Source organism: Ammospiza nelsoni, chromosome 20 (assembly GCF_027579445.1).
Source record: "Ammospiza nelsoni isolate bAmmNel1 chromosome 20, bAmmNel1.pri, whole genome shotgun sequence".
In the NCBI taxonomy this organism is placed as follows: Eukaryota; Metazoa; Chordata; class Aves; order Passeriformes; family Passerellidae; genus Ammospiza; species Ammospiza nelsoni.
The window spans coordinates 1,294,326-1,320,435 of NC_080652.1; the positions used below are offsets into that span (position 1 = coordinate 1,294,326).

The 26,110-nt window shown below is 60.1% G+C and overlaps 3 protein-coding genes across 3 annotated transcripts; 1 reads left to right on the forward strand and 2 right to left on the reverse strand.

Annotated features, from left to right (window-relative positions):
- Positions 1 to 169: 169 nt before the first annotated feature.
- On the reverse strand, positions 170 to 8,832 carry ENTPD8 (ectonucleoside triphosphate diphosphohydrolase 8). The gene is made up of 10 exons (XM_059486444.1): positions 8,725 to 8,832; positions 5,901 to 6,032; positions 5,360 to 5,477; positions 4,273 to 4,423; positions 3,833 to 3,992; positions 3,081 to 3,311; positions 2,326 to 2,586; positions 1,810 to 1,920; positions 1,521 to 1,655; positions 170 to 627 (listed from the first exon to the last, which is right to left on the reverse strand). Exons 2-10 carry the CDS (start codon positions 6,018 to 6,020, stop codon positions 436 to 438), a joined length of 1,479 nt encoding a protein of 492 aa, XP_059342427.1. The 5' UTR covers positions 6,021 to 6,032; positions 8,725 to 8,832; the 3' UTR covers positions 170 to 435.
- Positions 8,833 to 10,060: 1,228 nt separating this feature from the next.
- LOC132082173 (ectonucleoside triphosphate diphosphohydrolase 8-like) lies at positions 10,061 to 16,822 on the forward strand. Its single transcript, XM_059486295.1, has 10 exons — positions 10,061 to 10,183; positions 10,796 to 10,940; positions 11,585 to 11,702; positions 12,303 to 12,453; positions 12,734 to 12,893; positions 13,415 to 13,645; positions 14,140 to 14,400; positions 14,900 to 15,010; positions 15,269 to 15,406; positions 15,741 to 16,822. Exons 2-10 carry the CDS (start codon positions 10,815 to 10,817, stop codon positions 15,948 to 15,950), a joined length of 1,506 nt encoding a protein of 501 aa, XP_059342278.1. The 5' UTR covers positions 10,061 to 10,183; positions 10,796 to 10,814; the 3' UTR covers positions 15,951 to 16,822.
- Positions 16,823 to 17,808: 986 nt separating this feature from the next.
- On the reverse strand, positions 17,809 to 25,904 carry LOC132082307 (ectonucleoside triphosphate diphosphohydrolase 8-like). Its single transcript, XM_059486528.1, has 9 exons — positions 25,782 to 25,904; positions 24,662 to 24,779; positions 24,071 to 24,221; positions 23,063 to 23,222; positions 22,053 to 22,286; positions 20,277 to 20,546; positions 19,566 to 19,676; positions 18,577 to 18,714; positions 17,809 to 17,991 (listed from the first exon to the last, which is right to left on the reverse strand). The coding sequence occupies exons 1-9, from the start codon at positions 25,902 to 25,904 to the stop codon at positions 17,809 to 17,811; spliced, it is 1,488 nt and encodes a 495-aa protein (XP_059342511.1).
- Positions 25,905 to 26,110: the final 206 nt, after the last annotated feature.

Consider the following 26,110-nt stretch of genomic DNA (forward strand, 5'->3'; position numbering starts at 1 on the left):
AAAATATTGCACATCTTGCACAGGGCAGGATACAGATGATGTCATCCCTCTGCTCAGAGTTAGGTGCCCACCACTGCTCTCCATTGCCAGTTGCCTCCCAGGACTGTTGGAAGAATAGCCCAGCAGGACTGGGAATGCCAAGGAAACTGTGCTAGGCTGAGCAGTGATATTCATATTTGAAAAACAAAACTGATTTTATTTCTCATTTGAATTTTTTTAGCTTCATGCAGCCAGCAAGTCTCAATCAGCTTTTGGCAGTCAGATTAAAGGAGTCTTCCTCTTGGAGAGAGATCAAGTCATCTTCCATATTCACAGAGATGACCAAGTCAGATCTCCTGAGCAATGGAGATGGGTCTCATGCCTTCATCCTTTTCCACTTTCCACCTCTTCTGCCTGGTTTAGAAGGCAGGATGCCTGTAGTCAGGAGGCTGGGAGCTACTTTGTTTTCCAGAAGCAGTGCAGGAAAGCAGCCACCAGGCCTGCCACGATGGCCAGCACGAGGAAGGAGACGGCCCCTGCCCACAGGCCGGGCTGGTGGCCCTTGACCTGCTGCAGAGCCTCAGCAGGGATCATGTTGGTCAAGTTCAGCATGAAGCCCAGTGTCCACCCGATGTCTGTGTTTGCTGCCTGCAGGGAGACAGCACAGGGCATCATCCAAAAGCACCTCTGCCAGGCACCAGCAGCTTGTGTGAGGGGCTGGGGGGCATCTGTCCCGTGAGCTGTCCCAGCTGTCTCACATGGGGACCAGGCTGTGATGAACCTGATCTTGCCAGCAGCACTTGCACAAAGAGCTTTCCTGCCCCCCCTCCCCCAGGGCTAAGGGACAGCTGAACATGGATGACTGCTCTGACCCTGGTGTGCCTGTGACCTGCACGTGATTTTGGATCTGGGGTTTCCTCTGTTGCCATAATCCTTCTAATTTGGCTGCAGAGTAAGATCAGAAAAGACTTTTCAGATCATGGAGTCCAGCCATCAGCCCAGCACCACCACCATGCTCATCACTAAGCTGTGTCCTCATCCACATGTTGTTTGTGCCACATCCACATGTTGTTTGAACACTTCCTGGGATGGTGACTCCACCAGTGCTCTGGGCAGCCTGTTCCAAAGCCTGACCCTTTCCATTTTCATTTCCATGAAAAAGCACCATTCCTAGTACCCAACTAAGCTTCCCCTGGCAAAACCTGAGGCTGTCTCCTCTCATCCTGGAAATATTCTGGTCAGGCCATACTCTGGTTCAAAGTGGTCATGGGGCCACCATCACCTTTCTGATAACAACATCAGAGACCAAAGTGGCCAAATCCTCTGTTTTTCCCTGACCCCCCCTAAAATCAGTTACATTGACAGCATGGAAAGTGAGACATGAGCTGGGTCAGAGGTTTGGGCATGGCTAAGAGACAGCAAATCTCTCCTGGGACCCCTGGGGAGCAGCCATGAAACAGGGACACATCTCTGGCACAGAGGACTCCAGAGATGCTGCTCCTGAACATGTCCACTGTCTCCTGCTGCCCACAGGTGTTTACCTGCCTGCTGAAGTGGATGTTGCTCCAGGTGTGCTCATTGAACTTGTAGCCATCGAGCAGCAGCGTCAGGATGTAAAAGGCCACAGAGCAGTAGGTGTGCAGGTACTTCAAATCCTTTGGGAAGCTCTGCACCAGCTGTGAGGCCATCAGGGACAGAGTGCAACAGGGAAAGAAAGAGAGGCTCAGAAACCCTCCCTAGCCCAGGGAACAGCAGGGCTTGTACTCCAAGGACAGAGATTTGGGACAGGATAAGCACAAGGCTCCTGGCTGCCCTTCACAGGGCTCTCACCTCTGTCCAGTTCCTCCGGCAGAAAGAATGGACTGTGGTATTCACTTCACGCAGAGACTGCTGGCGGGTCAGGTTTAGGAAGTTGAAGGTGTAGTAGAATCCAGCAAAGGCCTGGGGGGCAAGGGAACATGGTGAAAAACAATTGCTTCCTCACCTGAGAAAAGACCCAGGGGCCCCTCTTGCCTGGGGAGAGAGTAATTAGTAATTCCCTGGGTTCTGCATCGGGCAGCCCCTTGATGGTCTGCCAGAAAGTCTCAGAGCTGGCCCACAACCCAGGGGCTGTTCTTGCACTCTGAGCTGGCTCACACAGTGTCCTTCAGACAAGGCCTTCCCATGTCCCTCAGGAATGCTGGCACGTGGCAGGAGGCAGAAGCCACCTCTGAGCACGCAAGAGGTTTGCAGATAGAGCCAGCTCCGAGGGTCCCTCTCTCCCCAGCCCGTTCCACAATCAGTGGCAGAGGAGACACCCAGGCCCTGCCTTCACCCTCCCCCAGGCAGGGCACGGAGGCTGCTTACCAAGAACTGTCCCCGCACGGGGGGCTGATAGACCCCGTTGAAGCCGCACGGCCCCTGCGCCCCGCAGCTGAAGTTGAAGAGTCTCCGCACGGCCGTGTCACACGCGGCTGGGTCCCCTGTCCCCGTCACCGTGAGGACAAGGCCAGGGCTGGCTGAGCTGGGCGCACGCACACAGGGGCTGTCGTAGAGCTCTGCCACGGTGATGTTCTCCTGGTACCCCTGGGGGTAGCAGGGGTGCTTGATCTGGCTACTCGAGCTGGCCTGGAGAGAGATGGAGCCATTAATGGGGCTGCAGTGCCACTGAGACCTTCCCACAGCCCATCCCAAAAAGCAGGACTACACCCCAGGAGGACTGGATGCACCCCACCTGGGAACTCCCTGAGCAGCCCTGGCTCCTGCAGCGCTGGGCTCTGCCTCTGCCCCCGGGCAGCAGTGCAGGGACTGTGCTGGGAAACCTCTCTCTGGGCAGGAATGGAGCAAGGCCAAGAGCATGGTGACAGCAGAAAAACTACACATACAGCTGGGCTGGGGGAATTACAAAAAATGCCACTGCACGTCAAGATGTGGGGAGAAGGGAGCCCTGGCTGGCAACCACCACCACCTTCCACCCAAATGAGGCAATTTTTTGCTTCCCTAGATAAAACCCAAGCCTCTGCCAATTCCCAACTCTTGGCCAACAGGCACGCCCAGCGCTGCAGGGGGAGATGTGCCACGGCACTGGGAGATGGCTGAGCAGCCCCCGTGCCCCGTGGCACCTGGTGCAGAGCTGCCAGCAGCATCTTCAGGGCCTGGCTCTGCCCGTAGCACAGGTAGCTGTGGCTGTACAGGGAGTAGTTGGTGCCGTAGAGCCGGAAGAACACGGACGTGTTCCTGTCCTCCACGGGGACCCCGGGCTGGAAGGTGATCTGCGTCGAGGCACCGCCGAGGTCCAGAGCTCCCAGAACCTCGGTGTCCTGGGGATGTTCCCATTTCTCTGCAAACGAGAACTGGCCCAACACACAGCAAGGCTTAGGCTGAACTGCAGCACTCACACGCACACTCCCTTCCCGCAAGGGCTTGGGGGCCCCAGGGGCACCTTCAACCTGCTCCTGGCTCCCTGATTTATCCCTGCCTGCCCACATCCTCCTCAACCCACGGACACTTCCACGGAGCACTCAGGTGTGGCCTCTTGGCTGCTGCACATCTGCTGGGATCCAGACACTTGGAGCAGAGAAAAAGGAACCCTGTACCCTGGATGCCGATCCCGCTGCCAGATCCCTGGGACCCCCAAATCCACCCCTGTGTGTCAGCACACGAGAGCACAGGGCCAGGCTGAGCTGGACACAAAGATCCTGTTAATCCCATTAATGAGGTGGAATCTGCAGCCCACAACCACAGGGAACCTTTGGCTGCCTGACCAGTGCCCCAAAGCTCCATTCCTCCCTCCTCTGCAGGTAAGGAAAGCTGCTGCAGCTCAGACAGGGACGTTCTCTCCACTGGCCCTGCCCTGCCCTCTCCCCAGCTGCACCTTGACCAGTGTCTCCAGCAGGTAGTTGACAGTGATCCAGCCAAAGGAGCCCTCCTCGCTGCCCGTCAGGATCCGGGCTCCGCGGAAATCCACAGGGTACTCCCCAATGGCCTTGGACACCTCGGCCAAGACCTGCTCGGCCTTGCTGCTGTTCTCCTCCCTGCCAGCAAAGGCACAAACACCTCAGGTGCTGCACGCCCTGCCTGGCAGCTCTGGCAGCCGGGCTGGCACTGAGAGGCCGCCGTGCCCTGCCAAGGAGCTGCTCCCGACATCTCTCCAGCACCGCCAGCGGCTCTCCCGGACACGCCGTGGCACCGCGGGCAGGGCTGCTCTGCCCATGCCCACGGCCTGGCCGGGCAGCACCCCCGTGCCCCGGCCCCTGTGCCCCGGTGCCAGCCCCGGCTCCGGCGCCGAGCGGGAAGGGCGGGAGGTGCCGGTACCTCAGCAGCCGCATGCCGGCCGTGGCCCCCAGGTACGTGGGGGTCTCCCGCTGCTGCTCGGCCGGGACGATCTTCATGGCCCTGTCCAGGCAAGGCTTCAGGCTGGCGCCAGCCCCCGCGGGGTTGTCTGCGTAGCTGGAGATGCCGGGTCCTGTCACAGGGAACCGGTGATGGAGAGAGCCCAGCGCCACCCCGCAGGGACGGCACAGCAGGGGACTTGTCTACCCAGGAATCCCATAGGGCTTTTTTGTTGCTTGCCCCAGGTAGTCCCGACCCGTGCTCGGAGCTGTCCCTCCAGGCGGCAGCAGCTGTGGCACGGCCACTCGCCCCGGGAGCCGCAGGAGCTCCTGCTCCGGGCAGAGCGGGAGGGCTGCGGGCCCGGGGATGCTGAGCGCACAGCTGATCCCGGGGGGGCCGAAGTGCTGGGCACGGCCAGTCCGTCCTGCAGGAGCTGGGGACAAACACAGCTGTTCCCCATTTCCCTGAGGGCACCTGGAGCTGATAGACACTCTGTGTGCCCTTTCACAGCCTCCCTATTTTCAGAGGCTGGCACTGGATCTGAGAACCTGGCATGGTCCTGCAGTTGGTAGGGCCAGGCTCTGGGGTGGAAATCTCACTGTTTATCTTCCCGGGAGCTTTGACTCAATAACTGCCATTAGCCCAAGCAGCCCTTGCGTTACACTTTGCCCTCGGCCTGACCTTTGCAGTTAACCAGTAACTGCCATGCCGCTGCTGCCGAGCGGGACATGAGGGCAAGGTGAGCTCTGAGCCCTCTTCCCCTTGCCCAGGCACCTCTGCCCTGGCCTGCTGGCCTTTGCTAGCCCCAGCCTGGCTCCATGTACCATTTATCTGCTCCTAGATCTGCTCTCTAGAGTGGGCATTTCCTCCAGAGAGACTTGTCCTTGTGCCGAAGCCTGACACAGCACTTTTGCAATAGAAATACACGACCCTGTGGGTATTTAGAAATGCCCAATAGATAAATTCTCATTTATCACAGCTGGCATGAATCAGCTTTGGTGTGTGGAACAGCCATGCAGGGCAGCACCAAGGCTGGCCATAGAGAGGGAGGGCAGCCCCCAGCACTCACCGGACACAGAGCAGGCCTCCACCTGGGACACGATGCCCGTGCCGTTCTCCTTGTCCGCGCGCCACCGGTAGATGTAGAGGGACGTGTGTGTGGAGCCAGCATCAAACACCAGGCCATGCTGGGGAGCAGAGGGGACACGGGGTGTGAGGGGAGCAGACCAGCGTCACCTGCTGCAGAGTGAGGGAGAGAAGCTCCAGGAGAGCCATCGGAGCTCCTGGTGGGCAGGGGAGCCTAGAATGGCCAAACAAGACTGGTGTTCACCAGGACAGAAAAAGTCTAGTGGCATTGCAGTTACCAGCTGTGTTGGGGACAAGGATCCATCCCAAGCCCCTGGGGCTGGCAGTGCTTTGGGATGAAAAAGCTGCATGTGCTGTGGGGCCAGGCACAGTAACCAAATTCAGCTAGACCCGCTCCAGTCTGTGCAGGGCATTGTCCCCATGTTGGTGACAAACAGCACAGCCTGCCTGAAACCCAGGCAAAACCCAACACCCAGCGGTAGCCAGCAGCCAAATGAGAGCTGTGCTCCTTCTGAGGACCCTACCTTGGTGCTGGGGGGCAGAAGCACATCCTTCACATTCACCACGCTCAGAATGAGGGCGATGACGCTGCAGACACAGGTGGCTGCCAGGAGACCGGCAATGGCCTTGGCTTTGGAGCCCATTCCTCCTCCAACCTGCAGGGACAGCCCCAGCCCCCAGCTCACACCTCATGCATGGCTATGGAACTTTCCCTTCCCAGCAATGAAGCCATTCTCTGGTACATGGCTGCTCTTAGCATGGAAGAGGATAATATCCACGGGCTCCTCTGGACCCATGCCAGTAGGGCTGTTGGCAGCATCAGGGCTGGGACACTCTGCCATTCTGAGCACTCCCTCCTTGGCGGATTTTCAGTACAACTTGTTCAGCCCTGCCTTCTCACCTGCAGCCCCTCAGGTCCCTCTGTGCCCAGCCCTGCTCAAGCTGTTCCCTGGCTGGCAATCAGCACCTTCCTTCACAGCAGCATCTCTGGGGGAAGCCCAGCTGTGGCTGGCTGGAGTTCCAAGCTGAGAGCAGGATCGTGGCCTGGCAGGGTACCAGTGTGACCATCCTCTCTGGGGTGCAGAGCCACATCCCTCCAGCACCCACATGCTGCCACCTCAAAACCCATCCTACAACACTTGGGACCAGGTCACATCTGTTGCCCAGCAGGCCCAGATTGTCCCTGAGAGAGTCCTCTCTGCTTCAGGCAGGGAAACAGCATCTCCAGCTGTCTCCTGCCTGGCCCAGCTCTTACTGATGCCACAGCATGTAAGAGATGTACAGGGACAGTGTCCATACCTGCTGTGATCCCCACACCTCTCCTGCAGCCCCAAGGGCAGGCAGGAGGGCAGAGGCAGGAAGCTCCTGCTGATCTGGGCACACAGCCAGGCTGGAATGCCCACAGCACTGCCCTTGGGGACTGGAGCACTTCCCACTTGTCCATCCAGAGCTCAGCTCCCAGCAGAAACAGCCCCCAGGTACTCCTAAGGAATTGTAGCAAAGCAAAGAGTCTGGTTCTCTGTGACAGCCTCTGCACAGGGCAGCTGAGATATCCATGTGCTCAGCACCTCACAGCTGCTCCAGATGTGCTTTTTGCAATGCACAGCTCTCCCTCCTCCTCCTGCACTGCCCTGCCTGGTGCCTTGAGCCACACAGACAGGATGCCTGCTGCATCCTGCTGAGGCTGACCTTGCTTCACACTCCAGCTATAACCTGCAGGTGGCCTGAGAGCCCTGGGTACCAGAGACATGGTTTAACCCCACCAGTGCTTTGGGTGGGACCTGGAGCTGTCACTTGGCTACACAATTCTCCTGTGAGTGCATAAAGTCCCTGAGAAATTTCCCTGCCCTTTTCCCAGGCCAGTGGAGAGAAAAGACCTTTGGCAAGTTCAAAGGAGATGCTGATTCCTGTTTTGGAGTCAGCATCTCTGGCAATGAGCAAGGGTGACCAATCTCCTGCATGGCATGAGATGCACAACAATGAACAGCAGCTGTTCTTTGGGCCCATGTCATGGGATATGGGGCCACCAAAATCCCTTATCAGACCTTGTCCTATAGCCAGGAGCCTTCCCTCTACAATGGCTATGAAGAGATTGTATGGAATCCTCTGATAAATCCTTGTCATAGAAATGGGGAATCATTGAGGAACTCTTTTAGATATTAAAGTGGTTATCGATTCAAAGTTATCTCAGACTCAAATCATTAACCCAGCACCACCAAGAAAACCACTTAATTATGTCCCCCGTTGTCATATCTGCAGTCCCAGCAGCCCTGCTGGGGTTTGCCCAGTTATAACTGTGCCGTTGGGATGTGATTCATCTGCTCCAGGTAACAAACAAAGCAATGGGAAAAGTCTGCAGCCCAGCCTACATCCTGGAAAGCTCTGTCCCACGCACTGTGAAATGGAAGGACACGAATTGGTGACAAATTGCACTGTGCTGAATGCAGGAGAGGGTGGGAAATGGGCTCCCAGCCTGCTAGGGTCTAATTCCCGTTCTGACTGGACTGGGGTTAACATCCAAAGGCAGCACACAGCCAGCTCTCCCAGGCAGGAGAATGGGGCACAGAAAGGGAGCCCAGTGGGTGGGAAACAATCTGAGAAGCTCATCAATCTGCCCAGGCTTTCTGTGGCATCCCGGGGCTGGGCAGCTCCAGTACCTGCTCCCATCCATGCAGGATCAGAAGCAGCAGGACAGGAGAGTGGCGCTGATGCCTCCAGAGCTGCAGAGGAGGCACGATGCTGCACAGCGCCTGCCCATTTCCAGATGTGCAAAGTTTCCAGCTGTGCCCAGCAGCTGGAGCAGGGCAGCACTTGATGTGTAGGGCTGGCCATGATGACAAGCTTGACAAACATCTGTGGGACATCCCTCACTTGCAGCATCCCTTGTGCACAGGGAGCAGGGCCTCGAAAATTGGGGTAAAAGGCTCAGAGCCACTGCTGGATCTAAACTGCCTGTTGCTCAGGACAGTGGGGGGGGCTGACTTCCCACTGGGCACATTTGGGATTTGAAAGCCAAAAGGGCTCTGAAGGTTCTAAGAGGGTGACTGTGGATGCCAGGAGCATCCTTGCCAGGCAGAACAGTTTTCTGCATCCCACCTCCCACCAGCGCTGGGGCTTGCCAGTGCCCTCCGTGCCTGGTCTCCGTGCCCTCCGTGCCCCTCTGCCCCCCGCACCTGGGAACCCCGTGCGGCGAGCGGCCGCCCCGGCCCCCTCGCCCTCCCGCACCGCCCCACGGAGCGTGTTTGCCCCAGCACCGCCCCCGCTGCTGCCCGGGGCCCGCTCCCAGCCCTGCTCCATGGAGGGGCAGCAGCCCCGGGCCCGGCTCCCCCCGTGCCTGCCCCGGCTCACCCCGCTGGCTCCGGCCGCCGCTCCGGCCCCGCCGCCTCGGCCCCGGCTCAGCGCGCACCTGGGGCCGGGAGCCCGCTCCTGGGACAAAGGCTGCCTCGCCGGCGTGGCCCTCCCCTTGGCCTCGGACCAGCAACCTGCCCAGGAGAGCGCTTGTCCGGGAGGCAGCGGGGCCGGGGCTGGAGAGCCGGGGTGATAAGAGCATCCGGGATTAACCACTTCGCTGCTGGAGGAGCGGCGCAGCCTGGCGCGCTCCGCCCGGGGCCGGGGGGGCTGCGCTGCCCGCGGAGATCAGCGAGGGGACAGAGAGATCCCGAGCAGCCCCCGGAGCCTGCGAGCGCCTGGCGCCGGAGGCAGCAGCTGAGCTCCGGGAGCCTCAGACACCCCTGTCAGACCTGCGGCACGAACGCCGTGAGGGGCCGAGCCTGCCCTGTCACCCTGCTGTCACCCGGCTGTCACCCGGCTCTGCGGGACCCCCGCAAGCCAGGCTGGCAGCGGGGCTCGGGACAGAAACAGGAAGGGCCTGTCCCCACAGCCATCCACGTGGGGTCCATACCCACAGCCATCTACATGGGATCCATACCCACAGCCGTCCGCGTGGGATCCATCCCCACGGGCAGGCACCGAGCTGTCCCCACGGTTAGGGAGCCACCCCCACTGCCAGGGTCCGGTCTGTCCCCATGGCCAGCAGCTGTCCATGGCCAGAGTCCCGTGGCTTTGGGACAGTGCGGGCAGGGAGCGGGCAGGGGACAGGCAGAGTGCGGGAGCGTGGTGCAGGCAGGGGGGAGGCAGAGTAAGGGAGGGAGAGGCAGGGTACAAGGAGGGGACAGGCAGAGGGACAGGCAGGGCAAAGCCAGGGGTACAGGCAGGGAGCAGGCAGAGGGACAGGGAGAGAGGAGGCAGAAGGGCAGGCAGGGAGGAGGGCGAAGGACAGGGAGAGGGACAGGGAGGAACCAGGCAGGCAGAGGGTCAGGCAGGGAGCAGGCAGAAGGACAGGCAGGGACAGGCAGGGAGCAGGCAGAGGGACAGGGTGGAACCAGGCAGGGAGCAGGCAGAGGGACAGGCAGGGAGCAGGCAGAGGGACAGGGTGGAACCAGGCAGGGAGCAGGCAGAACAGGCCTGGAGCAGGCAGAGGGATAGGGAGGGACAGGCAGGAGGACAGGCAGAAGAACAGGCAGGGAGCAGGCAGAGGGACAGCCAGAGGGACCAGGCGGGCAGGGACAGGCAGGCCGGGGCCGGTGTCCGGTGCGGGCAGCCACAGCCCCGAGCTCTCCGCTCTTTCCGCCCGCGGCAGCGCCCAGAGCCCGCCCCGGCCGGGGCCGGACCCGGACGTCCGAGAGCGGCTCAGCTTTGCTTTCGCTTCGCTCTGCTCCGCCGGGGCGGCGTGGGCCCGGGGCCGGCGGGGAGCGGGCTGTGCCCCGATCGCCGCCCCACCGAGGGACGGAGAGGGCTCCGGGCACAGGTACGGGACGGTCGGACCGCGGCAGGCGGAAGCTTCGCCCCTGCCCCTTCCCGGCGACTCGGGGCCAGACAAGTTCATGGTGTCCCCATTCGCCCAGCTCGGGTCCCAGGGAGTCACTTAGGAGGTGGGGGGGACCACGAACTACAGGGAGAAGGGGATCCCCGGAGAGGTTGGAGGCTCGGGGCAGAGACAGGCGGCTTGGGGCTCCTCGGGCAAAGTCCCTTCCTCCTCGCAGACCTTCCCAAAGATCCCCAGTCCCCCTTCCCAAAGATCCTCCCAATGAGTATCCCTCACGCACATCCTCCGCCCAAAGCCCATCCCGCCCCACAGACCCGCCTCCCAAAGACCATCCCTCCCCCCAAACCCTGCTCCCAAAGACCATCCCTCCCCCCAAACCCTGCTCCCAAAGACCATCCCTCCCCCCAAACCCTGCTCCCAAAGACCATCCCTCCCCCCAAACCCTCCTCCCTCCCCACACACCCTCCGCCCAAAAGCCGCCCCTGCCCACAGTCCCTCTCTGCAGACCCTCCTCCTAGAGACCACGCCTCCCCGCAAACCTCCCAAAGACCATCCCTCGCCAGTGACCCCTCCCCAATCCATCCCTCCCTGCAGACCTCCCCAGAGCCCATCGATGTCGCCGCGCCTGCTCAGGGCGGTGGGCTGCGGCTGGGCGGCCGTGCTGGCCCTGCTGACCGTGGTCGTCTTCGTCCTGGTCCTGCTCCCGGCAAAGGATGCTGTCCTTCCTACCAGAATCAAAGTAGGTGTCCAGTGAGACCTGAGGGAGCCTGCGAATCCCACCAACCCTTTCTATCTCGAATTCTTCCATCAGCCCTGCCTTCCTCTCAGCTTGCAAGTTTCCCCATGATCAGCCCAGTTTTCAGGACTCAGCCTCATCAAGGTGGCACTGGGCAGATCAGCCTCCCCCAAACCACAGTCCTGGCTGCTTGGTAAAGGTGGGAGAGAGAAGTGCAGCCTCCTCTCCACAGCTGCTCAATCTGCCACCCCAGTCACTCTCTTCCCTGTTTTCAGACATCCAGACCACCTGTTGGGCTCTCACCTCTCTTCCCTACTGCTTTCTGCGGCTGGTCTGCTAAAAAATGCCAGGTTTTGTCAGATTTGCTAAAGGCCTGGGAACAGCCTGAGCTTTGGGCCATGCCTGGGTGCCTCCCTGCTCTGCGACTCACCCCGCTGACCTGCGCGTCCTTCCTGGGCTGGGACTCGCTGGAACGGCGAACCCGGGGCTGTTAGAGGTGGAGCAGGGCTGCTGAAGGGAGGGTGATGTGCAGACCTCTGCTGCTCGTGGTCCTACAGGGGAAGCAGGAGCAGAAGCTCTCAGAAACCCCCGTGGCACTTGGTGCAGCCCCGGGCCAGCTGTGAGCCCGTGTCCCCTCTCCTCCCCAGCACGGCCTGGTGTTTGATGCTGGCTCCACACACACGTCCCTCTACATCTACCGGTGGCGCGCGGACAAGGAGAACGGCACGGGCATCGTGTCCCAGGTGGAGGCCTGCTCTGTGTCCGGTGAGTGCTGGGCTCTACCCTCCCTCTCTCGCAGCCTCCTGGAGCGCTGTCCCAAACCCTCACAGCACCGTCACTGATCCCTTTCAGCCTGCTCTGGGCTGAAGGGAGATTGCCCTGAGAGGAGTCATAGGAAAGTGTCGGGATCGTCTGCACCTGGGGGAGCCATAGAGTCACTGGGAGGTGCAAAGGTGGGCGAGGAATTGTCCCCCACTTAGCTCAGATCCTGCAGCCAGTCCTTTCCAGATGTGCATCACCTCACAGCTTGGGATGCCGGATGTGCCCGTTCCTCCTTCTCCCCTGCCTCAGTTTCCTTGGCTCTTCTTACAACATCTGTTCACACCTTCTTTCATTATGTCCAGCTTCGTGTGCCCACAGGACGTCCCCAAAGCACTGCACAATTCCCTGAGCAATCCCCTGTCTCCACTCAGGTGGGACCTGCCAGCTCCTGGGGGAGCAGTTTGCATTCTGGTATCTGCAGCTCCAAACCGAGCAGGGCAGGCGCTATGGCTGGGACACCTGAGTGTGTCTGAACATGTCCCCTGCTGTGCCGTCCCTGCGGGGTGGCGCTGGGCTCTCTCCATCACCGGTTCCCTGTGACAGGACCCGGCATCTCCAGCTACGCAGACAACCCCGCGGGGGCTGGCGCCAGCCTGAAGCCTTGCCTGGACAGGGCCATGAAGATCGTCCCGGCCGAGCAGCAGCGGGAGACCCCCACGTACCTGGGGGCCACGGCCGGCATGCGGCTGCTGAGGTACCGGCACCTCCCGCCCTTCCCGCTCGGCGCCGGAGCCGGGGCTGGCACCGGGGCACAGGGGCCGGGGCACGGGGGTGCTGCCCGGCCAGGCCGTGGGCATGGGCAGAGCAGCCCTGCCCGCGGTGCCACGGCGTGTCCGGGAGAGCCGCTGGCGGTGCTGGAGAGATGTCGGGAGCAGCTCCTTGGCAGGGCACGGCGGCCTCTCAGTGCCAGCCCGGCTGCCAGAGCTGCCAGGCAGGGCGTGCAGCACCTGAGGTGTTTGTGCCTTTGCTGGCAGGGAGGAGAACAGCAGCAAGGCCGAGCAGGTCTTGGCCGAGGTGTCCAAGGCCATTGGGGAGTACCCTGTGGATTTCCGCGGAGCCCGGATCCTGACGGGCAGCGAGGAGGGCTCCTTTGGCTGGATCACTGTCAACTACCTGCTGGAGACACTGGTCAAGGTGCAGCTGGGGAGAGGGCAGGGCAGGGCCAGTGGAGAGAACGTCCCTGTCTGAGCTGCAGCAGCTTTCCTTACCTGCAGAGGAGGGAGGAATGGAGCTTTGGGGCACTGGTCAGGCAGCCAAAGGTTCCCTGTGGTTGTGGGCTGCAGATTCCACCTCATTAATGGGATTAACAGGATCTTTGTGTCCAGCTCAGCCTGGCCCTGTGCTCTCGTGTGCTGACACACAGGGGTGGATTTGGGGGTCCCGGGGATCTGGCAGCGGGATCGGCCTCCAGGGTACAGGGTTCCTTTTTCTCTGCTCCAAGTGTCTGGATCCCAGCAGATGTGCAGCAGCCAAGAGGCCACAGCTGAGTGCTCCGTGGAAGTGTCCGTGGGTTGAGGAGGATGTGGGCAGGCAGGGATAAATCAGGGAGCCAGGAGCAGGTTGAAGGTGCCCCTGGGGCCCCCAAGCCCTTGCGGGAAGGGAGTGTGCGTGTGAGTGCTGCAGTTCAGCCTAAGCCTTGCTGTGTGTTGGGCCAGTTCTCGTTTGCAGAGAAATGGGAACATCCCCAGGACACCGAGGTTCTGGGAGCTCTGGACCTCGGCGGTGCCTCGACGCAGATCACCTTCCAGCCCGGGGTCCCCGTGGAGGACAGGAACACGTCCGTGTTCTTCCGGCTCTACGGCACCAACTACTCCCTGTACAGCCACAGCTACCTGTGCTACGGGCAGAGCCAGGCCCTGAAGATGCTGCTGGCAGCTCTGCACCAGGTGCCACGGGGCACGGGGGCTGCTCAGCCATCTCCCAGTGCCGTGGCACATCTCCCCCTGCAGCGCTGGGTGTGCCTGTGGGCCAAGAGCTGGGAATTGGCAGAGGCTTGGGTTTTATCTAGGGAAGCAAAAAATTGCCTCATTTGGGTGGAAGGTGGTGGTGGTTGCCAGCCAGGGCTCCCTTCTCCCCACATCTTGACGTGCGGTGGCATTTTTTGTAATTCCCCCAGCCCAGCTGTATGTGTAGTTTTTCTGCTGTCACCATGCTCTTGGCCTTGCTCCATTCCTGCCCAGAGAGAGGTTTCCCAGCACAGTCCCTGCACTGCTGCCCGGGGGCAGAGGCAGAGCCCAGCGCTGCAGGAGCCAGGGCTGCTCAGGGAGTTCCCAGGTGGGGTGCATCCAGTCCTCCTGGGGTGTAGTCCTGCTTTTTGGGATGGGCTGTGGGAAGGTCTCAGTGGCACTGCAGCCCCATTAATGGCTCCATCTCTCTCCAGGCCAGCTCGAGTAGCCAGATCAAGCACCCCTGCTACCCCCAGGGGTACCAGGAGAACATCACCGTGGCAGAGCTCTACGACAGCCCCTGTGTGCGTGCACCCAGCTCAGCCAGCCCTGGCCTTGTCCTCACGGTGACGGGGACAGGGGACCCAGCCACGTGTGACACGGCCGTGCGGAGACTCTTCAACTTCAGCTGCGGGGCGCAGGGGCCGTGCGGCTTCAACGGGGTCTATCAGCCCCCCGTGCGGGGACAGTTCTTGGTAAGCAGCCTCCGTGCCCTGCCTGGGGGAGGGTGAAGGCAGGGCCTGGGTGTCTCCTCTGCCACTGATTGTGGAACGGGCTGGGGAGAGAGGGACCCTCGGAGCTGGCTCTATCTGCAAACCTCTTGTGTGCTCAGAGGTGGCTTCTGCCTCCTGCCACGTGCCAGCATTCCTGAGGGACACGGGAAGGCCTTGTCTGAGGGACACTGTGTGAGCCAGCTCAGAGTGCAAGAACAGCCCCTGGGTTGTGGGCCAGCTCTGAGACTTTCTGGCAGACCATCAGGGCGGTGCTGACCTGTGTGCCAGGCAGCCCCAGACCTCTGTTCTCCCAGTGCCATTCCCTGTCTGTGTGGGCAGCATTCCCAACTCCCTCCCCCCGGGTCACTCCCAGCTCCTTGCAGTGTGAGCGGGGCCTTGCAGGGACCCCTGCTTAGGTGTGGGTGGCATCAGTGCCCTGAGTGCTTCAATAACCTGTCACCTTTGGTCTTGCCACCCACAGGCCTTCTCAGGGTTTTATCACAGCCTTCACTTTCTGAACCTGACAGGAGGGCAGTCTCTGAGCTTGGTCAATTCCACCATCAGGCAGATATGCAACAGCAGCTGGAAGCAGGTGAGATTCTGCCCAGGAGTGTGTTTCACCTGGGCACTGGGCATCCTCAAGGCTCATCCCCAGCCCCTCCTCTGCTGTGCTCAGCTGCAGAGAGCCAGGAGGAGCACAAAGGTCTGTGCACCTGGAGAGAGATGGGAGAGCAGCCTGCTGCTCCCCGGGGTCTCTTTGCTCCCAGCTGCACTGAGGGGCTGCTCCCCAGCGTGGGCACATCCAGCACTGCTCTGGGTCCAGCCTCCCCCTGTTCTCCCACCTCTGCAGGTGCAGGAGCTGTTCCCCACGGCGAGCAGGACCCAGCTCCGTGACGCCTGTGCAGCCAGCTCCTACATCCTCACCCTCCTCCTGCAAGGCTACAAATTCAACATCACAACATGGCCCAGCATCCACTTCATCCAGCAGGTAGGAGAGTGTCCAGCAGCCCCCAGCTTCCACACTTTGTGCCATGAAGTGCCTTGTGTCCCCCCTGCTGCTGCTGGGGATGGGGGATGCCAGGGCAGCACAGCCCCACTGCCCATACCCAGGGCAGCTCTTGAGATACACTCACACAGCTGCTGGCACATCTGGCCTGGCCCTTTGTGCTCTCCCCCAGTGCATGTCACTGCTGGGGCCCCTGCAGCCCAAGCTGGGCACAGAAATGGTGGTTGGGGAGCAGGTCCTGGGGGTGCAGGCTCTTCTCTGGTTTGCCTGGTACTTTGCAGCCTTTCCCATCCCTCTTCCCTGTCTGTCTGCACAGGTTGCTAACACAGATGTGGGCTGGACTCTGGGCTACATGCTCAATCTCACCAACCTGATCCCCTCAGATCCTCCCAGAGCAGTCACAGAGCTCCCGAGAAGCATCTGGATAGCAGCCACCCTTCTGCTGGCCATCATGCTCATCCTCATCTTCTGCCTGCTCACAGCCACGTGCTGCCACAGAAACTCCTCGGGCTACGAGCAGCTGTAACAGCACTGCCTCCAGAGGCTGCCAGGCCGGGTCCTGCTGCCACTCCTCTGTAGGGAGCTGCTTCCTGGGAATCCCCCCTGTGTGCCCAGGGGCCACGGGCTTGTCCTGGGGGTCCCGAGTCCTGGCCTGGTGAGCTGGAGCTGGCACAGCTGGTGAAACACCCTCCTCACAGCCATGCAACACCCTCCTCACAGCTGTGAAACAAACACCCTCCTCACAGCCGTGCAACACCCTCCCCACAGCTGTGAAACAAACACCGTCCTCACAGCTGTGCAACACCCTCCTCACAGCTGTGCAACAAACACCGTCCTCACAGCTGTAAAACAAACACCCTCCTCACAGCTGTGAAACACCCTCCCCACAGCTGTAAAACAAACACCCTCCCCACAGCTGTAAAACACCCTCCCCACAGCTGTGCAACACCCTCCTCACAGCTGTGAAACACCCTCCTCACAGCTGTGAGACAGGGCTCTGCCTAGGGCTGGGAAGCCCTGTGAGGGGGGATGGCACAGGTCTGCTTCCTCTCCTGCAATGAGGTTCCTCTCCAGTCCAGCTGCACCCCGTGCCCCATGGCTCATCCTCCCTTCCCAACACGGGGTGACTTGGGAACACTGCTGGGACATGGCAGAGGCAGCTTCCAGGGCCCCCGTACATTTTTGGGGAGTCCTGTTGGCAGCCAAGTGATGGGTGAGGTGAGACACCTCCTCAGAGAAGGAAAGGCCTGTCCTTGTGCCCTGTTGGCTCCACTCCAAAGTCCAGCACACTGCAGGGACACCTCCCATAGATTCACTGCCTCACCCGAGTCTCTGTCGTCACCAGCCCTTACCTGGGAGACAGAAGTAATAAAATAAAATCACAACGATTTGGAAGCAGAGTAGCAGGCATTTCCCCATGTGCTGCCTTTTATTTATTTGTTTGTTTGTGTGACGAGAGCTGTGAGGTGCCCAGTGTTCCACAGGGACACCAAAGGTCTGCTGCTCACTGTGGGAACGCAAACAACAGCGTGAATCATCCACAGAGCAGCTAAAAACGAGCAGAACCAAAGGCAAAGGCCATGGGCAGGGCAGGACTCACAGCCTGCTGGAGCCTCATCCTGACACCCACGGGGTCCAGGCCTTCTGCTGGTGGGACAGTGCTGTCTGCAGGGAGGCACTGAGGAACATCAATCCCTTTATTCCAGGAGAAAAGGAAGAAGATGAGATGGGTGGTGAGATGTGATGATGACATGACATGCCATAGCACGGTGATGAGATGATGAGATGGACTCTGGAGGGGCCTGGACCACGCTTCTGACTGTGGGTGCTCAGTGTTCTTTCTCCAAGACCATCTCCAGGAAAGCCCCAGGCACAGACGCTGCCCAGGGCCAGCTGAGGTCCCACAGAGCACCCTCAGGCTGGCGGAGCCGGCAGGGACCCGCTGGCTCTTGGTGGCCACGCTCAGAGCTGGCATTGCATGGAGAACCCTGTCCCCAGGTCCTGCCCCATGCCCCACCAAGCTGGCACCAGGGCACTGTCCCACGGCCAGGCTGGCCCTCCACAGCCCCAGGGGTGGGATGGAGCCATGTCTGTGACACACAGAGCACTGACAGCAGGCACGCAGGCTCAGCTGAGGCTTCTGCAGGCTGATCCCATTGTGTCTCCATGGGAGTGGAGCTCCTCTGGAAACCTCAGAGTGCCTGTCTGCATGTTGGGGGCCAGGCCCACGGAAAAGCAGCCCCCAGTTCTCTGGAGCTGTGGAGGTGACTGCTCACAGCACAGACCCAGTGCTGGCTCCAGGGATGCAGGCAGGAGCAGGGGGACTCCAGCACGGCCCTGCAGCCCCAGCCTGTCCCTGCTGGGCTCCCAAACACGGCCAGGCTCTACACCCACAGCTGCAGGAGCAGGGCAGCAAGCCCCAGGACGAGCGTGAGGATGATGAAGGCGATGGCTGCAGCCCACAGGGACGAGCTGTGGCCCTTCAGCCTGGCTGGAGCCTCGGCTGGGACCATGTTGGTGAGGTTCAGCATGTACCCCAGCGTCCAGCCCACGTCAGCACCCCCGGCCTGCCAGAGAGAGGGGACAGGTCAGCCCTGCCCAGAGAGAGGGGACAGGGTCAGCCCTGCCAGAGAGAGGGGACAGGTCAGCCCTGCCCAGAGAGAGGGGATGGGGTCAGCCCTGCCCAGAGAGAGGGGACAGGTCAGCCCTGCCCAGAGAGAGGGGACAGTTCAGCCCTGCAGGGGAGACACTGCTGGCCCAGGGCCACCCACCCATCCTACTCAGCCCACAGCAGTGCCATGGGGGGCAGGCAGGGCTCTCTGCACCACTGCTCCCCAGGACACCCAAGCATGGAGCTGGTTCTCCCCAGCACCCCCACACAGGGGCTGGCTCCTCCACAGCACCCCAAAACGAGGGCTTGCTCCCTCCCAGGACCCCAGCATGGGGCTGGCTCCCTCTCAGCAGCCCAATGTGAGAGCTGGCTCTCCCCAGCACCCCCACACAGGGTCTGGCTGTCCCCAGCACCCCAACAAGGGCTGGTTCTCCCCCAGCACCCCAATGTGGGGCTGGTTCTCCCCCAGCACCCCAATGTGGGGCTGGTTCTCCCCCAGGACCACCTCTGCTCCCCCTCAGGGGCTGGGAGCAGTGCCCACCTTCATCTGGAAGCAGATGTTGCTCCAGCTGCTCTCGTTGAACTTGTAGGCGTCGAGCAGGAGGGTGAGGATGTAGTTGGCGTTGGCGCAGTACCTGGGCAGCCGCTTGGGGCTCTCTGTGGGGTAGCTGGAAGAGAGCTGGGGTGGGGAATATTTGGGGTGAAGGGGAGTTATTGACAGGCACTTTCTGAGCAGAGACAAAGCCCTGAAATGTGCTGCATGAGCAGCAGTGGCCCCACAGTCACGAGCATCCAGGAAGAGACTCCTGGGCTAGGCAGTGATTTTGAACCTCTCTGTGCAGAGCAACTCCTTTGGGAAGGATTTACACTCCAAACAGAAACAGAGGCACATATTGTACCTTACTGTAGCTCCTCCTGCCCCAGATTCTCCATCTCAGCCTCTTCATGCAAGGAGCTCCTGCTCCCTGTCCCATGGTGCTGCTGGCACATTTCTGGGCTTATCCACCCCCATGTACTGCCCAGAGGAGCTGTGGCTGCTCCATCCCTGCAAGTGCTCAAGGCCAGATTGGATGGGTTTAGAGCAGCCTGGTCTGGTGGAAGGTGTCCCTGCCCACATCAGGGATGTGGAACAAGATGAGCCTTCCCAACCAAACCAGTCTGGAATTCTATGATTCCAAGATTTGACTTGTCTCTGGCATAGTACCACCAGCTGGCTCTGTTCTCACCATCCTCCATGGCATCCCCATCCCCACCTCCATCGCCATCCCCATCCCCACCTCCAAGCCCGGCTGCTTGCTGCCCTTGCCTGCCCTGGCTGCCCTTTTCCCAAGGGGAAATGAGCAAGAATGAGCAAGGAGTGGATGCAGGACAGTCCCAGCTCCACACAGAGCTCAGGGTGGCTCTGCTGTGTAGGACACAGCTCAGAACCAGAGAGCCTTGCCCTGGACGGGTCCCCACTGCCTCCCCCCACCCCAGGAGCCCTTTGTTTCTGCATGTCCCACTGTGGCTCCATGCTGAGGACCAGCATACATCCTGCCAGCTCCTGCTGCAGAACCCCTCGATGGCCTCTCTGACCGCGGCCAGCGGCTGCCCCTCCGTCAGGTTCAGGAATTTGAAGTTGTAGTAGAAGGCAGAGAAGGCCTGCAAGGCAAGGGACAGAAACAGGGACAGAAACCCTGGTGAGCTGCATGGGGCACCCCCAGCAGCTGCCCGAAGCAGGAGGTGGGATTTTCCTTCACGGGGTTTGTCCCAGCCCAGGTAGTCCCAGGGCATTGCTGTTCCTGTCCCTGTCCCAGCAGGTGCTGGGCTGGGGGTTGGTGCCTGCTGGTGACAGCAGCACAGCCAGCACAGCCAGAGCCTTGCCTGAAGCTGCTGTCTCAACTCCTATGGACAAGCCCTGTTTTATTAACAAATCCCTGGCAGTGCCCAAGGCCCGGTTGGACAGGGCTCAGAGCACCCTGGGACAGTGGGAGCTGTCCCTGCCCAGTGCAGCCGCTGGGGCTCAGGATGAGCTTGAAGATCCCTCCCAGCCCAAACCAGTCTGGGATTCGATGATTCCCAGCACGGTCCCGTTTGGAGGTGTGGCCGGCAAAGGCCCCAGCAGCAATGAATGCCCAGAGTACCCAGCAGTGCCTGGGGAGCCTCTCGCCCTGTCCCGCAGGGAGGTGACAGTGCCAGGGGCGTTGGGGACAGCCCCCCCCGGGGGAGCCTTTCCGAGCAGGGGGGACGGGTTTGCCTTACGATGAAGTGTCCCCGGAGCGGGGGCTGGGGGACACCGTCCAAGGCGCAGTCCTGGCTGTGGCCGCAGGCCGAGAGGTTGAGGAGGCTCCTGAGCGCTGCCAGGCAGGCGCTGGCGTTGCCGCTGCCCTCCAGGGTGACCGCGCTGTCCCCCGGGGCCAGGCGCGGGTCACTGCCCGTGCAGGGGCTGGCGCGGAGCCACGACAGCGACACCGGCTCCTCGTAGCCCTTGGGGTAGCAGGGGTGCAGGACCCGGGTGCTGGGGAACGACCCCTGCGGACAGCAAAAAGCAGCTGCAGCTCCTCCGGTATGGTAGGAGTCCTAGTAAAATATCTGTATTGTATTTGAATATCTGTGTATAGGCCTTGCCCTGATTAGCCCCGGGTGTTCTTGATGGGCTGCAGCTGCGATGTCCTTAACTGGGCTGCAGCTGTGGCTGGTGAAGATAACTGGGATAAAAGGGGGTGAGCTGGCTGGTCAGGGAGAGCCTGGAAGGAGTTCTGACTAGGAAGCAGCAGCAAGAAGAAGAAGCAGAAGACTGTGCTGTGAAGAACTGCCCCCAAGAAATATCACTGAAAAGGTATGGGACTTTAGAAATATGATTGTGACAGTATGGGACTCTAGAAATATGAAATACAACAAGATAACAACACTCCGGAGCCTCCTGGCAGTGTGTGCACACAGCCAGCACCTCCCCAAAGCCCAGGCACCGCATTCCCAATTCCTCCTGTCCCTCAGTCCTGGCCTTGCTGGCTGTTCCAGCATGAGCCCAGCACTAATTCTCACTCTGCTTTATCTCATTCCCTCTCCCACAGAGGCAGACCAGTTTCAAACACCCAGCATGTCTCTACCCTGGCCACAAGGTCCTCTTTGGGGACATGTAAAGCCCTCTCTAGCTTTAGGGAGGCTAAAACTAAAACCAGCTAAAACTCTAAAACCGGCTCTGTTTCTAGCTCCAACTCTATCCAGGGTCCCCATATGGGACTTTCCTGGCCATACAGCAAGGGCAAACCCTTCTGGCTCACCAAGGCTGCTCTGCTGGTGAGGTGCAGCTCCTTAAAGATGCTCTTCACCTCTGACCTTCCAAAAGATGGCCTGAGAAAGGTCTTCAGCTCACATTTTTCAGGCTGTGAGGTCACAGAGTAGCTGAGATTCAGGGGAGCTGGAGGCTCCCTGTGATCTCCCTCTTGTTAAGGCCTGACCAACTAGAGCAGGCTGCTCAGAGCCTCGACCATCAAGTTCTGAGGATCTCCAGAGACAATGACTCTACAGCATTTCTGGGTCTTATTCCAGTATCTGATCATTCCTATTGGGGGAAACTTTTCCCCTTTGTCTGGTTGGAAACTCAGATGTTCCAGCTTGTGCCCCTTGCCTCTTACCCTGGCACTTTGCACCTCTGAGAAGAGCCTGGTCCTGCACTTCTGCACACCCCATGTGAAGTCAGAAGATCCCAAACTACCCCTTGTGACATTTTCCCCATCCCTGTTAGTGTCCAAGGCCAGGCTGGACGGGGCTTGGAGCAGCCTGGGGTAGTGGAAGGTGTCCCTGCCCATGGCAGGGGGCAGAACAAGGTGATCTTTAAAGTCCCTTCCAACCCAAACCAGCCTGGGATTCCATTATACCCGTGCTCCTCTCCACATCTGCCCTGCCATGCTCCAGGGAGTCTGTCCTTGCTGATGGCTCTCCAGAAGAGCCCTGCCTGTCCTTACTTTGTGCATTAACAGGTGTGTGCTTGGCATTGTTGGCATTGTGACACTGCAGGGCTCAGCAGCCACTCACCACAATCAATTCCTGGGCCAGCCGCTTCAGCATCTCGTCCTGCCCGTAGCACAGGTAGCTGTGAGCGTAGATCCTGTACCGGTACCCGTACAGGGTCAGCTCAGAGCCTTCATTCTGGCTCAGGGCTGAACCTTCAGGCATAAAGGTGATTTGGGTGGATGCTCCTCCAAGATCCAGCGCCCCAAAAATGTTGGCTGCCTCCGGATGGAGCCAGGTGTGCGCTTTAGGAGAGTACTGCCAACGAGACCAGGGGAGGAAGAGGAGAACAGAATTCTCATCCCATTGAAGACAACAGGATTTTGTTATTAAATTCAATGGCCTCTGCATGTAAGCCCTTCCACCCTCCCTGCCCAGGCAGCTGGGATAGTGATCAGAGCCATGGCAGAGATGGAACTCTCAGGTGGTCAGCAGGAGCTGACCCTCACTCTCAGGTGGTCAGCAGGAGCTGACCCTCACTCTCAGGTGGTCAGTAGCTGCTGACCTCACCTGTGGGCTCACCTGGCTCTGAGTCACCATCCCTCCCAGGCCAAAGGGCTGGTGGCAACAGGCTCGGGGACTTGCCCTTGCCGAGGAGGCTGCAGGGCTCTGGGGCAGGAGGAAGGATTTCTATCCAAGAATCCTCCAACAGCCCCCACAGGAGCCCAGCACTGAGCTGTGGCAGGGCTGGGACAGAGCTTTGGTGTGAGCTGCCTTCAGCTGGAGTCTCCCAGCACTGCAGGGAGATGGAGCTTCCCAGGCAGGGACACAGAGCCCAGCTGTGCTGCACTCATCTCCCAGTCCCCGAGAGACCCTCTCTCCACTCACTGTGGAGATCACCCTGAGCTCTCAGCAGACACCCTCATTCCTGAGTCCTCCCTCCTCACTCACTGTGGGCCCACCAGCGGATGTGTCTCCTTCCCTTGGCTCATTCCCAAAAGCTGCCAACCCTGACCTCTCCTGCACTGAGAAAGCTTGAGGAAAATCAGAAAAGCTCTACAAGCAAAGGAGTGGGTGTTGCACCCTTCTCCCACCTTGGTGAAGGAGTCCAGCAGGTAGTTGATGGTGATCCAGCCATAGGCCCCCTCCTCCTCTCCTGTGAGGATCCGAGCCCCTTTGAAAGCCACTGGGTACTCCTGCATGGTTTTAGCAACCTCAGCCAGGACTTGCTCTGCTGCTGAGCTGTTCTGTTCCCTAGGAGGGATGCAAAGGACAGGACACATACCCAACTACAACAGGAAACACAAACAAAGTCTGGTTCTCTCCCAGTTCCACATACTCCCAGGTTTTGCAGCAAGCAGTCTGTCTGAAAGGGTTTCTTGCCACATGGCTTGTCTGAGCTGCTCATCCGAGGTGAATCCCACCTGCCTCAGCTTGGCATTGCCAATCTAGGAGCAACAGCAACCCCTCCCCTGCAGTGCAGCCTGATCCCAGTCACCCAGAGCCTCCCCAGTCACCCTTCCCTGCCTGGCTGCTGAGGCTGGAGGGGGTTGTGCTGCCAGAGCTGGGTTTGAGCATCACCCCCTGGCTGTGCCCAGGCTGGTTGCTGACCTCTGGGGTTCTCAGGAAGGTTTCAGGCTGGGTTCAGCCCTCCCAGGGGGGAAGATGTCTCAGGGCTGTTCTTGCTCTCTGAAGTGAGCAACCTTCAGGCTATGACCCAGGGCACAGAAATAATCTGCAGCCATAAAACCAAGGGCCATGAAATGAAGGCTGCCATTTGAAGAGAGCTAATATGGTCTGGTGAAAGGTGAGGACAGGACCTGCAGCACTTTGTTGCCTCCTACCTCTGCCCCACCAGCACCTATCCACCTGGGCAGGTGGCACATCAGCTGGCACCCCAACCCCCTTGTTATTAAGGAATGATGAAGAGCAAACAAAGCAGTGAAAAACATCTCTAGCTTAGAACTGGAACATCCTGGGGTGTCCCAACAGACATTGCTCAGGACAGTTCAGCCCTCCCTGTGTCCCCACCAAGCTGCCTCTCCTCCCTGTCCTGGCTGTTTGCAGCTCTGTCACTGCTGCCACCCCTGCCCCAGCAGTACCTCAGCAGCCTCATGCCAGCTGTTGCTCCAAGATAAGCTGGGACATCCCTCTGCTTCTCAGCAGGAATAACCTGCAGGGCTTTATCCAAGCACTCCCTTAGGGAATTGCCAGCTTCAGGGGGATTGTTGGCATAGCTTGATATGCCTTGCCCTGAAAAAGAGTCAGGATGGGACAGGCAGATGGGAATGGCTTGGGTCAGGGTTGTGGGAACAGGAGGGCACAGGGCAATGAGGGCTGTCACCTCTCAGCAACAAAGGTGCTTTTCCAGGGTCCCCTGGTCCCCTGAGACCTGACTGACTCACACATCTATTCTCCTGTGTCTCCCTTGCTTTCAGCAGTGTCACTCTGGGTGACACCTTCTCCAGCCAGGACAGCAGCTGGAAGCACTCCAAGGTGGAGGAGCAAAAACTGATTCACCATCAACATCCAGCCCCCTCAGTGCAGGAGCACCACACGGTGCTGAGGGACCCCCAGCCACAGCCAGAGCTCCCCTGTGCCCCAGTGCCAGCCCAGGGACACGGCTGTCCAGCCAGGCCACCCCTGCCAGCATGGAGCAGGGCAGGACAGAGCCATGGCAGGGGGATACTGACCCTGCACATCACAGGACAGGGTCTGGCTGACCACTCCAGTGTTGTTCTCCTTGTCTGAATCCCACTGGTACACGAACAGAGAGGTGTGGGATGAGCCTGCATCAAACACCATCCCATACTGCAAGGGAAATCCACACACAATCAAGCTGGGGGAGCAGCAGCAACCAGGCCCTGGCCCCACTGTGGCCCTGCCAGGGCAGTGGGGCCAGAAGATTCCCCCAAACCCCTGTCTGAGCACAGAACCCATCAGCTCAGCCGTGGGTGAGCCGTGGCCTCAGCCCCCCACAATGACCAAGGGACTGTCATTCCCTCTCCTGAGGTCTGTGCTGCAATGCCAACCCACACAAACATTTCCTGTTGTTTCCTCATGCTGTATTGTTTTATTTTCTTTCATGCTCACATACCTTTTGTGTCCTCATGGGCCCCACCTTGGGGCCAGCAGCTCTCCCATCTCTGGGGCTCCCTGCGAGCCCACGGCAGCGCCCAGCCTGGGCAGGGCCTCTCCAGGGGCACTCAGCCCCCTGCCCATAAAGCCTTTTCCCCCAGCCACAGCCCTGCCAGCCCTCTCAGCAGGGTGGGAAGCCATGCCCAGGGCACGGCAGGGGGAGGCAGGATGGTTGTGCCATGGTGTGAGGGTAGGGATGGACTGGGGGGAGCTGGCAGGAACAAGGGGCACCCTGAGGTGCCCTGGCAGAGCACAGGGAGCACTGCCCCAAGGTAATCTCCAAACCTGGCACAGCACAGTGGGGATGGGCTCCAGAGGAGCCTTCCCCTTTGACTTTCTTCTGCCTGCACCTCGAAGTGGGGACCAAACCCACCCTGCTACTGCCAGGCAGGTCCTGCCCCCACTGCCCCTCCAGCCCCATGGAGCAGCTGCTGGCTCAGAGCACCTGCCCAGGGGACTGGGCTCACCAGGGGCTCAGGGACTTCTCTGGGTTCACCAGGGGCTCAGGAACCTGCTCTGGGCTCACCAGGGGCTCAGGGACTTCTCTGGGCTCACCAGGAGCTCAGGAACCTGCTCTGGGCTCACCAGGAGCTCAGGAACCTGCTCTGGGCTCACCAGGGGCTCAGGAACCTGCTCTGGGCTCTCCAGGGGCTCAGGGACCTGCTCTGGGCTCACCTTGATTGTGGGAGGCAGCGTCACATCTTCAACCCTCACCAGGCTGAGAACCAGGGCGATGATGGAGAGTGCCACCAGCGCCCCGATGATGGCACTGGTGAAGGATTTCTTCCTGGCCAGCATAGGGGGCAGGTTCCTGAAAACCCAGATAGGCAGAAATGTGGCTGGACCTGGGAGCAACAGTGTCAGTGAGAGCTGTGAGGAGACCACTCCCAAAGCTGACCCTGACTCAAGCCATGCGCTCACAACCCTGGGGAATAATCAGATCTTTTCCTGGGAAAAGCACTATGAGGATAAAATACAGGGAGCTGGAGGAAAGAGGGGCTGGT